This window comes from Leucopleurus acutus (assembly GCF_964270905.1).
Source record: "Leucopleurus acutus genome assembly, chromosome: 3".
NCBI lineage: Eukaryota > Metazoa > Chordata > Mammalia > Artiodactyla > Delphinidae > Leucopleurus > Leucopleurus acutus.
Window position 1 is genome coordinate 11,662,597 of NC_139145.1, and position 15,828 is coordinate 11,678,424.

The 15,828-nt window shown below is 56.9% G+C and overlaps 1 protein-coding gene across 1 annotated transcript in view; it reads left to right on the forward strand.

The window, feature by feature from the left end:
- The window catches only part of ELL (elongation factor for RNA polymerase II), a 79,627-nt gene that overhangs the window by 51,985 nt on the left and 11,814 nt on the right, over nt 1-15,828 (forward strand). The window contains exons 2-6 of the mRNA XM_082836978.1: nt 143-190; nt 6,923-7,044; nt 7,420-7,583; nt 9,748-10,022; nt 13,548-13,672. Of these exons, the coding sequence (XP_082693104.1) occupies nt 143-190; nt 6,923-7,044; nt 7,420-7,583; nt 9,748-10,022; nt 13,548-13,672 (734 nt within the window). The remainder of the gene's footprint in view (nt 1-142; nt 191-6,922; nt 7,045-7,419; nt 7,584-9,747; nt 10,023-13,547; nt 13,673-15,828) is intronic.

Genomic DNA, 15,828 nt, shown 5'->3' on the forward strand with positions numbered 1-15,828 from the left:
TTCCTGTAATTTTCAACATGTGTGGGTTTTATTTCACCCCTCCTGAAAACACTGTCCTTATCTGGCTCCTTGTATGACTGCGAAGTGAGTCTTTGGATTTCCAGATTCTTTATTGACATTTTTCCATCTTGCTTTTTTGCAGGACTCTGTTTCACTGAGACCTTCGATCCGATTTCAAGGAAGTCAGGGGGTGAGTCTTTTTTTGGTCTTAATCATATTTAGAATTATGGAACTGGTGTGCTCCCTGCCCTGTTAGGGCTTGCTGGGCACAGCAGCTGGCTGGGAGCAGTGTTTTGGCCCCATCCACCTTTGTGCCAGGCTGGGCCCTATGCTGAGTCAAGGTCTGCCTCTGGTTGCCTCCAGGCTGGTCCTGTGGCTGGGGCCACACCAACAGGCCATCTGTGGCCTGAAGGCAGCTCTCCTGTCCAGTGGCTCTTCAGTCTCTCCCACTTCCTTCCTGTAGCCGCCAAACCCCTGTTCTGACTTGATCTCTGTGCTGATTTAAAACTATGGCCCCAGAGCCCAAGCAAGCCTGGAACTGTGCCCCCCCAGGGTGGGACGCTTGTCTCTGTTGGTGGACCTGGGACCATGGGTGTTTGTCTGGCTTTTGGTACTGGGCAGGGGGGTTATAGAAACTCAACATTCCCATTTTTTCGTGAAAGGTATTTGATTCTAAATAACCATCTTACAGAAAAATTGGGGAATGGAAGAAAGGGTGGGTTGTCTATAATCCTTACACCCCAGGTCTTAGGACCCCCATATCGTCCACCTACCAAAGGTGCTTTAGAACACTTTAGTTTTTCTTCTAGTCTTCATTGCAAGTCTTTTTTTTTTTAATCTGAAGAGTTGCCATATGTGTCTAAGTCAGTTTCCACCTGACAGCCTGCTGGCTTCTTACAGAACCAGGGGTTCTGTGGGTTTTGCCCCAGCCAGCATGCTCCAGAGAGATGGAGCCTTGAGGAGATATGTGTCTGCATGTGCAGATACATTGATACCAAGAGATTTATTGCAAGACATTGACTCATGTGGTAGTGGGGCTGATGAGTCTGAATTCCATGGGGCAGGTAGGAGCTGGCACTGGGGTTCATAGGTGAGCTTCTTCCTCCTCAGGGAGGCCTTAGTTTCCTTCTTAAGGCCTTCAGCTGATTGGATGAGGCCCACCCAGAGCATGGAGGGTCATCTCCTTAAAGTCCGCTGGTCGTGGATGTCACTGCATCTACGGAGTACCTCCACGGCACACCCAGATTACCATTCATAGAGTCTTTGGGGGCTGTGGCCTGGCCAGGGGGACACACGAACTGACCATCACCCCAAGACCAGTCAAGGTCGGTGAGGCCCTTAAAGGCCCCAGGGCCCTCCCCCCGACACCACCACCACCACCCCCCCGCCTCCCCGTGCCTCCTCTGGGGCTTTCTCCACACCTTCATTGGCCCCATCAGTCTTCTGCCAGTCACCCTTTTGCAGTCTCCACTTTATCTTCCCTGAGACATTTCCCCAGGGGTTGGAGGTCAATGCTGGGCTTGCTGCCAGACTGGCCCAGTGGCGCCCTCTTGTGGCCCATGATCACTCTGTGCCCTCAGCAGCCGTGGGAAGATGAGGAAGCCAGTGCACGGATTGGTGTTCATTTATCCAGTGAGCGATGCTTTCTAGTCAGCAAGGCACCACGTGGCTGCTCATAGAAGCGCTGTGAGGTTCTCCTGGGTTGTACCCCGTGTCGCCCAAATTCCTGTGCAAAACCTAAGAGCCACATCCATTCAAGTTAGGGGTCCCAACATCTTAGTTTTAGACTTATGCTTTGCCCACATTTCCTTCCTTCTGGGCATTCTCATGTGTAATGGAGTTCCTAGAAGGTTCTGAGGGTGTGGAGGCCCTGCGCTGCAGCTCGGGGCAAGCCAGGCCATGAGTCTCCACTAAGAGGCTATTCCCTGTCTGAGACCATGTGAGGGCTGGAGGGGGCTGTGTGACAAGGGGGGTGCTTTCCCAGCTTGCTGTGAAGGATCAGGTGCTAAGTCTGCCCCTTATGACCTCTGGACCTTGTCCTTCTCCTCCTGGGCATTGATGGAATGTGACCATTCCTCCCTGCCAGGTGTGAGAGGCCTGGCCTGGTGCCAGGCACACGGCGGACTCTGTCCTGACCAGGCCATACCTGCATGGTCACCCAGAGCAGAGGAGGGGAGGAGGCAGGGTGCCTCGCTCTCCGCTCCCACTTCTCCTGGTCGCTCCGTACACTCCACCTGTGAGGTTGGAAATAGAGTAGGAGGCTGGCGGGTGGAGTTGGGCAGGCTCATTCAGCGTTCCTGATGCTTGGGCTGACTCGATGTTCTGGACCCCGTGTAGGCCGACAGGGCCCACTTCCCAGAGGCCCATGAAGCTGGCAGACTGAAGATTGAGACCCTATTTGCTCCTTAGCTCAGGGACCTTGGCCAGATCTTCTCCCTCTGTCCCTTGGCCTCCCTGCCCAGGAGATGGGCCACCCACCTCAAGGGTTGTATGCAGGTTAACTTGGCCTTAGGAGAACCAGAGTCCTCCCTGCAGTCCAGAACCCGCTCACTCAGTTCCTGGTGCTAATCCCCACCTGATGTGAATGCAGTACAGCTGGCGTAGGGTCTCGGTGTCACTCAGCTCCTGGGTTGGGAGTCACATCCAGTCCAGCCACCTCCCCGCCTGTGCTGTGAGCGCCACAAGGGCTGGGTGCTGTGCGGCTGGGCCCCGGTGTTGGCTGGTTCCTTGGGGCAACTGTATGGCATTGCCAGGTTCCCCGGAGAGCCTGGCCCCACCTGTAGCACATCCATCATCTAGGGCATCGTCTTCAGAGCAAAATGCTCACCTTTGTTTCATTTGCCGTGTACATGTGTGTTCTCTGCCCTCTCACAGACACTGAGCTGGCTGACCTGGGCCCCTCTGCCATCAGGGGTCACTTCTAAGTTGTCAGCCCCTGACAGCTGGTGAAGCGTCAGGCTGCAGAGGGGAAAAGAAAACCCCACTTGGCCGGCTGCAGCCCAGCACTCTTCAGTTGATGAAAAAAGAAAGAAAGGGAAGTAGGGTTGGCATCCAGGGCTGTTGAAGGCATTTGCATGTGCTGCAGCAGGAACCCAAACGGCCGTTTACAGAATGAGGTTTGGTGGCACTTGTCAAGGGCCTTTGACTGGTGTCTCTGTGATCTAGGAGCCAACTCTGCGGGAATCATTAGGGATGTGCGCAAGATTGAGCCACAGGGGTGCTTGTTGCTGTGTCACGGGGATAACTTGGAAAGCCCGGGAAGGGGCGGGCAGGTGGGCGGGCGTTGTGCACTCCCGCTTCCCAGGGCCCACAGTGTGTGGGAGCGGCTCTCCAGAAGGAAATAGGTGCTTAGAAAGCGCCCTGGGTCTGGGGTTGAGGAAGCTAGCCTCCCAGTGGGCGGAAGAGGCCACTACAACTCTTAGGAGTTGTATTTAGCTGCGCAGTAGTAACTCTTTACCCAAAATATGTTTTATTCTGAGGGTTCCCTGGAAAAGAAAGATAATGAAAACAAACGTTCTCTGAAAACCCCTCTGGCTGGAGAGAGCCTGGCTCATCAGTTTGGTTCCTGTGTGTGCCTGTTTTGTCTTGTTCTTACCTGACTGGAATACCAAGTGCTCCCCACCGTTTATCCCCCACCCAGCTCGGGACCTGATTTGTCTCCTCGAAGCTCCCACCTGCACCACAGACAGACCAGGCCCCGCAGGTCTGGGGGAGGGCTGCCAGCCTGACTTGGGACAGATTTCAAAGGGGGTTGATTTAAGGGCTCTGGCAGGGACTCGACCTACTCGCAGTGGAACCAACACCCCCTCTTGGACCTTAGGCCTCAGAGGCGGATGTCAGTCCCTCAGGTGCCCAGGACCATTTGGGATGGGACAAGGCTGTTTGTTGCTCCAGGTCCATCTGTTCGTCTGTGCACACAGACACATGACAACTCCCTCTGCCTCCCCATAACCAGGAGTTGGGGCTAACATCAGATGCACCCAAACCTGCCATGCTCGGGCCAGCTGAGGGCCACGTGGCAGCTGAGACCTGGTCCAGAAGGCACACGTACTGCTAAGCGGGGCCCAAGTTTCGGAAAATGTGTCGAGCTCTCCCCTGTCACAGAGAAAGCCGCGCATTCCTGAGCCATTCGTGCCCAGCTGGCTGGTTTCCCTGCTGGTTTCCAGCGACTGGTAGCCATTAACCAGCATCGTTAACCAGCAGCAAAACAGCCTGTTAACCAGAGGATTCCATAGGGGGTGGTGCCACAGAGCTGGGAAGGGCCTGGGGCTTCAAGAGCCTCCAGTGCCAGGCTCCAAGCAAGCTCCCCTTCCCACCGTCCTGCAGCCCCAGTAGCTGCACAGACCCTCCTCTGGGCTCTGTGCTGTGCCCCCGCCTCCAGGATTTTGGAAGTGGCCATACATACCCATGTGGAAAAGGTTCTCACAGGGTAAAAGGATCACAGTGAAGGTTCCACCACACCCCTGCCCAGAGCGAAGCACGGTTGCATCAGAGCTCATGCTGTACGTACCCTCTCCTTTCCTTGTAGGGGCGATAGCCTGATGGGGACTGTGGCAGTCATGGCAGCCACTGCCCTTTGAGCAGACTGAGATGGAAAAATGCCACCTGGGGAGGCCTGGTCTCTGCCAGAGCCGGGATGTGGCGAGGGGAGAGGATCAAGGTCAGGATGGAGGAAGAGCCACCCGTGTTGGGGTTCAGGCTCCATCGGAAGTGCCTTTTGATTTTTCTGACTTTGTGGTGCACAGTCTTCCTGCCGCATTCTGGGCGACTGCATCAGTGTGTACCTGGCTGCGGGTGCATCTCCTACAGTGACCCTCAGAAGCATCTGAGTGCTGGGTTTTCAGTTACTTCTATAATGGTGAACAAAAGTCACATCTGCAAAGGAACGAGCAGACAACACAGGGTGGCTACTAGTGCTGGACGAGATGCTGCACACGCACTGGAGTGTGTGTGTGTGTGTGTGTGTGTGTGTGTGTGTGTGTGTATACATGTGTGTTTTCCTGCCCGAGGTGAGTGATAGCAGGCAGTCTGGGTTTGAATTTTTTATAGATGCTGAGTGTGAGCTGCTCCATCTCTTTTTGACCCTCATAAAGAAACAGGTGTCTGTGTTGAGATTAGGGCCTGCGTGGCTGGCCAGGGCCGACCTGGCATTGCCACCCTGCTGGTCTCCTCCATGGACTTTGGCCTCACCTGCCACTGGGTGTGTGTCCTGGGGGGGGGGGCCCTGCCCCCGAACTGCATTGACAGGATAATGCTGGAGGGCCAGGAGAGAGTGCTGGACAGACCCCAGCTGGGTGGCTGGGTGGAGCTGGGCCAACGGGGCAGCCTTTCTCCTGGGCAGCATTCATCCTGGGGCGGGGATGTGGGGGACAGGGATGATCATTGGCCCAAGGTCATTTGCAGTCCTTGGACGGCTGGTGCAGACTGTCCCTCTCCCCCAGGCCAGGCTCTTCCTGCCCTGAGCGGCTGTGCCTGGGAGCCACTCTGTGACGCCTTGGCTCTCAATGTGCACGGCGGGGGCCTCTCTTTGGAGCAGGGACTGGCTGTGCATTGAGGGGTTCCTGCAGCATTTTGAGCCAGCCCTGGGTTGTGTGACCTCCCAGCTTCCCTCATGGGTCTACACACCACCCTGAGGGCTGGGGCAGGGGAGCCGCATCCCTCCCTGTGGCCCAAGCTGCCGTGTCCTTGCTCTCACGGACAAGGCTCAGACAGGCTGAGCTGCCTGCAGTCACACGTGACAGCTGCGCACAGGGCAGGGGGGATTCAGCCCTGAGCCGCATTCTGTCCAGTGCTGATGAGGCGTGTTAGCGTCCTCACACAACCAAAGAGGAGACGTGCTCGCCCTGGCCTGCTGGGCTGGTGCGACAGCCCAGGAACGAGGCCTGCTGCCCCCTAACCCCCAGTGCTGCCCCTTCTTGTTGACCACCTGTGACCCCACCTTGTGTGTCTGCCTAGCTGTGATGAGCTCCTGTGCTCAAGCCCAGGGATTACTTTAAGGCTGGTCACCTCTGGTGACAGGGTTCTGGAGGCCCTTCCACTGCCTGCACAGGAGCTGGCAGCCGGAATGTCAGGTTTTCCTGTCTGTGTTTTTCAGCAGCTGCTGGCCTTCACTCAGTGTGGGCAGGGGGCCAGAGGGTCGGCCTGGAATAAAGTGGCCTCTGGATGTCCTGCCTATGCTGAGCCCTGCACTTTGGCCAGGACTAGTGCTGTCTGTCTGTCTGTCAGCCAGGTCGTCTGTCTCTTCCCTCTGGCGGCTGTGGCTTTGCCTCGCTAGGCTACAGTGGTGCTCTCTGAAGTTGGGGTTACATAAACCACGGCACACGCATCCCCTGTCCTGGTTGATTGGGGGCAAGTGCTGCCCCTCTGTGAGCCCCTCGGGGCCCGTGCCTGCCTTACTCACGGACACCCAGGTGGAGTCAGTGTTTGGCCTGGAGGAGGTGGAGAGGGCGTTGCTAAGTAGGAGTGCGGGTCAGGGTATCTCGACCTCTCAGCATGCCCTGCCCGCTGCTGACGCCCACCCATCTTGTCTCATCTCATCTTTACGGTTGTCCTGAACCAGATCAGCCCTGTTTGGTGGGGAAACTGAGTCATGGCCCAGCTTGGGGTGGGGTCCCTGCCTCTGGTTGTGTGCTGAGTGCTCTGTGCTCCTCAGACTGAGTTGCCATTGCTGCTTAGAAACCAGACACAGGACCCCACCCGCCTGCCACTGCATGAGAACCCAGGACCCACCAGCAGCCTGTCCATGGTGACACGCTGGTCCTGTCACTGTCGGGAAAACAAAGGTGCGTTTCAAAGGAATGTGGTTGCACATTCCCGCTGTAAGGGGCATGCTTCAGGGATGGGCCTGGGTCCTGTGCTGGCCCATCCTGTGGTCCCCTCTGTGCTGTGGACCTACCGGTGATGTCCCCCCCTCTCCACGCAGCACATCTCCATCCCCCAGCCTGACTGCCCCACGGAGCCGCGGACGTTCTCCTTCTACCTCTCCAACATCGGCCGTGACAGCCCCCAGGGCAGCTTTGACTGCATCCAGCAGTACGTCTCCAGGTGAGCCTTGCCCAGGCTGCCCCAGGTCTCCCAGTGGGCAGACCCACCTCCCCCGACTTCCACTGTGGCGTCCCCTGCCCCAGCCTGCTGTGCAGATGTTTACCCACCACCTCCAGCCCCAGCGCCCCTTCTTCCCCTTCTCAAGTGAGCTACCCTGGCTCCTTACAGTGTGTTCAGGGCACAGGTCTAGGTCCTGGCGTGCCACCTGTGGCCCAGGGACCTGGGTTCCCTTGTTTCTTTCGGGTCAAGATGTGCCTTGAAGAAACCCTGTTGCCCAAGTCAGCACCAAGCCCCATTTCTTGGACATGGGAGTGGTGACCATCTCTCCTGGTCATCCCAGGTGCTCATCCCAGCTTCTGGTCCCTTGTCTTGCAGCCATGGGGATGTCCACCTGGACTGCCTGGGCAGCATCCAGGACAAAATCACAGTGTGTGCCACCGACGACTCCTACCAGAAAGCGCGGCAGAGCCTGGCACAGGCTGAGGAGGAGACGCGGAGTCGAGGCGCCATTGTCATCAAGCCCGGAGGCCGTTACCTGGGTGAGGATCAGGGGCCTGGGGCTCCACCTGTGGGGGCCTTGCACCTGCTGGGCAGCTGTCGGGGGAGCAGGAGAGACTCAGGGCCCATCCAGACCAGGAGCGGGAGTGACGGGTTGACAGAGGTAGGATGAGCTGGGTCAGTGTTGGGTCAGGACGGAAGGTCCTTCCTGGGTGGCATCTGCTGCCTTCTGAACCCAAGATGGACTAAGGGACCCGAGAATTCCAGGCATTCTGAATCTCAGGGCTCCTCTCCCAGGCTGTAGCCTCAGGGACCTCTGCCCATCATGGAGACTCACCCTACATGAAGCTAGAGCTTCGGTCTGTCCTCCAGCTGCCACCCCTGCCCTCACCTGCCCAGATGTCTCCTTCCCAAGACCGACGTGGCCGGGGCAAGGTGCAGATGACGAGATGCACCCTGTGGCGGGCGGCCTGCTGCTGTGTTGGGGCCAGCGAGGGGCCATAAGGTGGAGACCAGGAAGGAAACGCATTGATCCCTGTTCACTGGGAAGGCTCTGGCCCCTCAGCATCTGCTTGGAAACAATTTCAGTGAAGTCGAGACACTGACAACATTAAAAGTATAGGGAGAAGAGTACTATCTATTTATCCATTTAGAAAGCCCCGTCATCTTGCTGTAGTCTTCCCGCCTCCTGGATGCAGATGGAGTTAAGGAGTCATTGGAATGCGTTGCCAGGCAAGAAAGCCCTGAGAGAGGTGTGAAACGGCTTACAGCAAGGGAGAACTTGATGGCTTTTGGGGTTTTTTTCTTCTTTAAGGAAAAGCAAGAGCGTTTCACATTGCTCCAAAGAGCATGCGATTTTCCTTGCTTGGCAGTGGGGTTGGCTCTGAATGAAACCCCAGACGGTGCAGGAATCTGTCCTGCCTGTCAGCGCTGGGCCCCAGTGGATGTGGCTATAAGTGACCGGGGAGCCTGAGCCCTGGGCAGTAAGCTGCCCAAGGGGTGCCAGCCAGAATCTAAAAGGGCTTCAGAGCCTGCTTTTGCTTCAGGATGCAAATGTGGACATTTGTACACATTTGAATACATTTTGGGTGGGTCTTTCAGCCAAAAACTTGGTCCAAAATTCGTGTTACGGTGCCATTTCGGGTACAATGAAGGTTTTTGCAGTAGTTTACGTCCTGGTGGAAACGTTCGTGTCCTGGCCTCTTAAGCCACCGACGTGCACGTCCTGGGTGTGTCAGGCCTCTCCCCCCACCCCACGTCGGCCCGTCAGATGGGTCCTCTGGGGACGAAGTCTGGCCCTGAGGATTCTAAAAGCACTTCTTCCCTGTGTTTATTTGACAAATCAGATTTGAGGGATACATGCAAAAGGAAGTCGTTGTGGAGAGGTTTCTGGCCCAAGGATTCAAGGTGTGCGCTGACTTTGCTCAGCAGTCCTCGTTCCTGCAGTGGCGGGAGCGCCGTCCAAGGTGGAGTTAATGACTTAGGAGTGGAAGCACCCTCCCTCGAGAGCAGTGCTGGAGGCTCCATGGAGGATCCCCTTGTACGTCTCTGTTTGCAGCAAGAGGGTGGGGGATCGGCCTGCTGCCCCCAGGCCTCCAAGCACAGCCAGGTCTGCCCAAGGAGCACTTGCCAGGGCCACAGCTGGGGAGCTGCTCACACCCTGGGGTCTCTAGAGCAGCTGCCCAAGTGGCCCTGACGCCTTTATTTTCCTTCTCCTTTTTCATAAAAAAGAATGACGGATCTTGTGGGACCAGCATAGTGCTGTGGAGTTCAGTCTCTGGGTTCCTGCCTCTGGCAGTTATGGGGCTCCCTTGTTAACATCAGCCCCCCTCTCCCCATATGGGTCAGGTGTTTTGGGTCCCCAGGATGTAGGCTGCCCATGATGGAGTCAGTTAAGGCTCTAAGCCCGCTTCTCTTTCCTGTAGCTCCCGCTTCTGAGACTGTGGGGCCCTGCAAGTGCCCACTGAGCTGTTTGTGGTCAGCAGGTGGCAGTCTCGGCCGCCCAAGGGCCCCACTGAGCAGATGGGGCTGGACGAGGCTTGAATTGCCTTCTCTTGGGCTTAGTGAGAGCTTGGGGCTGTCGGCCATCGGCCATCCACGGGTGCCCACGAGCTCGCTCAGGAACTTGGCGTCGGCCCCAGGCAGTGGGACACGGTGGCCACTCCCTCACCCCTTCCAGTCCCTAATGCCTGGCTCTTATTGCAGGCAAAAAGGTTCAGTTTCGGAAACCGGCCCCAGGGGCAGTGGATGCTGTGCCCTCCCGGAAGCGGGCGACCCCCATCAACCTGGCAAGCGCCATCAAGAAGACCAGCGCTGGCAGCGTTAGCGGGGGCAGCGGGGTGTCTCAGCGGCCCTTCCGTGACCGGGTGCTGCACCTCCTGGCGCTGAGGCCCTACCGGAAGGCCGAGCTGCTGCTGAGGCTGCAGAAGGACGGCCTGGCCCAGGCGGACAAGGACGCGCTGGACGGCCTCCTCCAGCAGGTGCGTGCTTGCCCTGGGCTGGCCTGGGCTGCGCATGTGGCACTCACTGTCCAGGGCCCTCCTCCTTACCAGCCGCGGACACACAGGCAGTGCGCGTAGCACAGGGGATCCGAGACTTCAGTCGCACAAGGTTTTTAGAATTGAACGAAGTCTGAGGAACCCGCAAGCATGAGTTAGCAAGAGCTCGGGCTTCACAGTCAGACAGCAAGGGCCTCCTTGTTGCTCATCAGTTGTGGCTCCAGGCAAGGGGCTTCATGTCTGGACCCTCAGGCTTCCATCCGCGGCTGGGGCATGACCACAGCACCTCTCTTGGGGTCAAGAGCTAAGCGGGCAGGAGCGTGGTGCCAGCAGGTGGAGCCTGCTGTTAAGCAACCGGGGCTTTGGAGCAAGGGCGGTGGCCCCAGCACCTTCCTGAGGCCCTACCCTAGAGGAGGCAACTTGAGGACCCCTGAGAAGGTGAGTGGCTCACTCCGGCTTCACCACATCAGCTGGGCCATGTGGATACCACTTTGCCATGAAGTGGGGATGGGCCACCTCAGAGCGCTGTGAGGATGGCACAGCCAGCAGCAGTCACGCCAGCATCCTGAGGAGGAGACGTGGCCCTGCCTCAGATACTCTGGGCACTTGGATGGTGCCTCCTATAGCAGAAAGTACACGCCGTGACCATCAGTAGCTATGTCTGAGGATGAGTTTCAGATTTACCGAGTTCTTCAGCAGGCCTCTGGGCACTTCTCTTCCCCATCCCCAGTGCAGTCCAAGGCTGCTGTGACCACACAGCACGTTTGTTGGGAGGATGTCGGCATGGCTCTCATCCCCCCGTGCTCTGGCTGGGGTCCCTGTGTTACCCATTACCCCCCGAGAGTTCAGGGCAAAGGGAACGGGTGAAGAGGGAAGAGAGGCCTCTGTGACATTCCCCTGCATTCCGAGGCGCAGATGCAGGCCTGGGCAGGGGCTGGGCCCCATCCACAGAGCAGGTGAAGGGTGCCTCCCCCATCCTTCACCCGAGGAGAATCCTCTTGTGTCCTGAGGGCTGAGGTGCTCACCAGAGACTCACGTTACTGTCAGGAGCGCCCATGTCCACTCACTGGGTGCTTTTGTGCAGATTTGGCCTCCTGAGCCGCTGTCCCCCACGTGGAGGTCATGCTGGCAAGGACTGAGCAGCACTGTTTCTCCCTGCAAGCTTAGGAGTTGGCTCGGGGCCTATTAGAAGATAGATGCATGGCTCTGGAGCCCAGAAGTTTTCTTTGGCAAAGGGGCTTGCCAAAGCACCCAGAAAGCTCTAGAACCAGGAACAACATTCCCAGGGCGCTCGTTTCCTTGGAAAGTCGTGTGCTGGCCTTGCCCCTGGGAAATTGGGGGAAGTATGTGGGAGGCCCTTTCCCTGGGCTGGGGGCCACACAGAGCTGCCTCCTGCAGCACGGGGTGACCGCAGCAGGGCTGAAGGGAGCTGGACAGAGGCATCAGACATGAGCCAAGACTGGAGACAAGTGCGGCAGCCACGCCCACCCCTGGCTGTGCCCGTAGCTTGCATTGCCATCCAGCCAGGCCCTCAGCCCCTGGTATAGCGTTCTTAGAAATGCCCTTGCTCCCGCTCTCTAATCTTGTTCTGTTTGTGCCCAGAATAAAAAAGCACAATGCAGAATGTGACCCTTAGCTGACCGAGCACTTGATTACACCTGAGATTTACCCACTGAGCAGCCCTCAGATGCGGCAGGGATGCCAGGCTCAGTTCTCTGGAGAGAGAGGGGTCTGGTGGTTCTGACTTAGGTCTGCCTGGGGCACTGCTCCATTTTTAACCCCTGTGACATTCTCATTGCTCCTGGTCCTTTCCTGGGACCAGAGAGGCACCGTACTGGGCTCCAGCTTCTCCAGTGGACTTGGGTTTGGCAGCTCCTAGGGGGTGGCCCAGCCAGTGTCTTGGGGTAGAGCATCCTCCTCGCGCCCGCTCTGATTTCTCCTAAACTGCCCCAGCTGCCTTGTGCTTCTGTGTTTACTACCCAACTTGTTCTCCGCAGCGGTGTGGGGGGAAAGAGGACCCCCGCCAGCTTGGGGATGGGAAGGTGTCGGGGGCTGTGCCTTACCCAGGATGCTCATTTCCAGCCCCCGCAAGTGACCAGGGACTCTGATGAACAGCACTAACAAAACCACACTGCTCAAAGGCGCCTTCTCTATTCCTTCTGTGAAAACAGAAAACATCTAAGGCGTTCCATCTTCCTGGTGGGAGTGTTGACGGGTGGGTGGCTCTTCTGGAGAGCATTTTAGCAAAACGTATCAAGAACCATAAAAATGTTCAGAGCCTTTGACCCACTAATCCCACTTCCGGGAAGCTGGCTGAAGAAAACCATCACCAGCATGGAAAAACCTGCACAAGTGACGTCTGTTTATGCTACAGAGAAACTGGAAACGGAGTCAGCATCCAACAAAGGAGAAACGTTTGAGTACATCACAGTGTAGCCACTTGGTGGAATATTACTCAACCATTAAAAATACTCCTTGTGAAAACTGCTGTGATGTGGAGAACTTGTAGTCTCAGTGATAGCGAAAAACAGCGCGCCAGCCACACGGCTACACACGCGTGTTCTGGAGACCATGGTGCCCAAGCGAGACACTCAGGGAAGTGCCCGCTTCAGGTCAGGGGCCTGAATTCCGTCAAACATCTTACGGCAAACGTTTTAAATCCATCTTCGCAAAGAGTCTTGGAGACAAGCTCAGCTTTTGTTAACCAGCAGCAGCAGGGCTGGCTGGTTGCAGGGAAGGTAGGCTCAGCATGGCCCCTGGAGGCACCACTCACCCAGCACCCCAGTCTCGGCCGACTCTGCCACAGGAGGTCTGAATCCGAGAGCGGGTATGTTAGTCCATCGGGCTGCTGTAACAGGATACCGTAGACTGGATGGCTTATACACCACAGACATTTACTTCTCACAGCTTTGGAGTCTGGGAAGTCCAAGATCAAGGTGCTGGCAGATTGGGTGTCTGGTGAGGGCATGTGCCCTGGTTTATAGACAGCTGCCTTCTTACTGTCATCACAGGGGGGAAGGGGTGAAGGAGCTCTCTGGGTTCTCCTTTATATAAAGACACTAACCCCATCATGAGGGCTCCACCCTCATGACCTAATCACCTCCCAAAGGCCCCACCTCCGAATAGCATCACCTTAGATTAAGGGGGTTAAGATTTAACGTGGACTTTGGGAGGACAAAAATGGTTCAGTCCATAGCAGGGGGATGGGCTGGTGATGGAGTCTTGGGAGGATAGATGGCAGCCTCCCCTTTTTGGAGCCAACCTAGCCTCCAGCAGCTGTAAGACGTGTATATATGGACCTGCTGCCCTGACCCTTCTGCACCCCGAGGGTTGCTGCGCTGGCACGCAGGGGAGCTGTGGGGTGAGGTGTTGGCTCGGGGAGGGAGTGTGCTGTCCTCTTTCCCCTTTCACGTCTGTCTCCGCCTCTCCCTGCCCCCTCGCAGATGCTTTCAGGAACATCTGTCTCTCTCGGGCATCACACAAGGTGACACCAGCTCTGTCTTGCAGGTAGCCAACGTGAATGCCAAGGATGGCACGTGCACGCTGAAGGACTGTGTGTACAAGGATGTGCAGAAGGACTGGCCCGGCTACTCAGAGGGGGACCAGAAGTTGCTGAAGCGGATGCTCATCCGGTAACTGCCTCCCTATCCCTGAGCGAGTTCCCAGCCCCTGGACCTGGGGCAGATCTCATCCCAAGGATGCTGGGGGGGCCTCATCTGGCCCCAAAGGCTGCAGGGCCCGCAAGCAGGATGGAGGGGTCTGTGGAGACTGCCTGGGTGGCCCACCGTGTCCTCCTGTAGGGTAAAGGCCAGCCCTTACCGAGTGGGGTGGAGGGTGTGAGTCACCATCTTGAACACCAGAATGCCCGGACAGAAGGCCCCAGACCGTTCCTTCTGCCCCCTCTTGCCCTTCCTGTCAAGGTTGCTTCCAAAACCTGCACATCCCCACAGGCGTCTGCTGCGGGCCCTCTTTCTTAAAAAGAGCCTCTCAAGGACAAGAAGCAGAGAGAAGCAAAACAAAACTCCCCACAGACAAGATTAAGCAGCATTAATTAAATGCATCCCCTCTCTGGTTAATTGGGACCCAAAGTCAGGAGTGGCCACGGTAGCTCTAGGGAGAAGTGGGTAAGTAGGCCCCCATCTGAGGCAAGCAATTAATGATTTCCTTCCCAATTGATGCCTGGCTCCGGAGCCGGGCTGTGAAGTGCAGTGCTGTTCAGAACAGCCTGATATGCTAATTAGTCCTTAAGTGATTTCTCAGGGACTTGGAGCTATTTATGAAGGGTTTTGGGTTTTTTTTGTTTTTTTGATTTTTTTTTTTTTTTAAGTTTAGCTGTTTAAAGCAGTAATTGCGTCTGGAAAGCAGAGCTGAGTCGGGGCCAGTCTAGGTGAACCCTGAGTTCCTCCTTGGCCCTGCGGGACACTCACCTGCTGTCCCGGGGTCACTGCTCTGGCTGTCTGGAGGTCTCTGGGTGCTCAGGGAGGCTGAGAGGAGACGGTCTCAGCAGAAGGTGCCCCCCCGGCCCCCACTGCCCTCTCTGGGGGTCCTCTGTTGCCCCAGCAAAGCACATCCTGGGTAGGCAGTCACCTCCTACAGGTGTTCACATCTATCACGTTTTTTGGCAAAGGGTTGAAATAGTCACTTACACCCACCCTAGTGCTTTGAGGTGTCCAGGGGCACATGGGGGGGGCACCTTGAGGCTGCTTCCACTCTTCCTTCCTTCAGAGCCTCTCACGGGGTGCCTCGCTGATCTCAGACCCCAAGCGTCTTGTCCTCCCAGAGCTCCCGGCAAGGGCTGTGGCCGAGAGCAAGCAGCCTGTCTGTGTGTGAATGGGTGTGGTTTGTAGCAAACAGCGCCTGGGCTGCATCTTGAGGGGTGTTAGGTGGGAGGTTCCTAGGGATGCGGACTCTGGAGCTCAGTATAATGCCAAGCTCACGCTTCCTCCCTTGTTTTCGCTCTGGGCTGTCTGGATGCTCTTCTCTCCGTCTGCGTGGGCCGCTGGGAGAGCAGCCTCGCCACCAGAAGCCTCTTGGGAAGCCGACAGCTCCTACTGCCCTTGGAAGCGTGAACTGATTGGCGCGCAGAGGGCAGGGTCAACAACCCTGATGCCCGCAGCCACACAGAAGGTTTCTCCAGGCGCCCCTCTGCACAACTTGTTTTTCTTTAGGTTGCTCCCTTCCTGAAGAAAGCCCCAGTTATAGCAGGTCTTGATGCTGTGGTCTCACGGCAAGAAGGAAAAAAACAGGATCTTGGGGTGTTTCTGTTGTTACAGGCAGGGTGTGGGGACTTGTGTCACCCCAGGGGCTATAACACCTCCTTTTCCTACAGCTTGTTCTGAACTCGTACCTGACTGAAACATGCTCACGCTTCCAGGGTCTGCCTGGGCCCCCGTGGCTTTGCTCTGCACAGACGTGCACTCCCAGCATCTCGGCTGTTGACTTGGATGCTGCCCCTGTGCTTTTAGTCCCCACGTGTGTAGCTGCTTGGGCCTGGCCTGTCCCAGGAGGAGTCTGTGGACGTCGCAGTGCAGGATGAGGCCTCAACTCCACCTGGCCCTGAAATCAGTCACCCCGGCCTGCCCGTGTCCTGGCCTCACCTCCCCCAGGGCACAGCCTAGACAACCCGAGCCTCAGTCCGTCTCGTACGCATCATGCTTTCCCTGGAGTTGGTAACCTGCTTGGCCGAGTTGTTACTTTCTCTGCTCAGCGTTCTGTGTCCTTCATGTCCAACCCCAAGCTCCCCGTGGTTGTGCCGTGGCCTTTTATCACTATCAGGGGATCAGGGGTT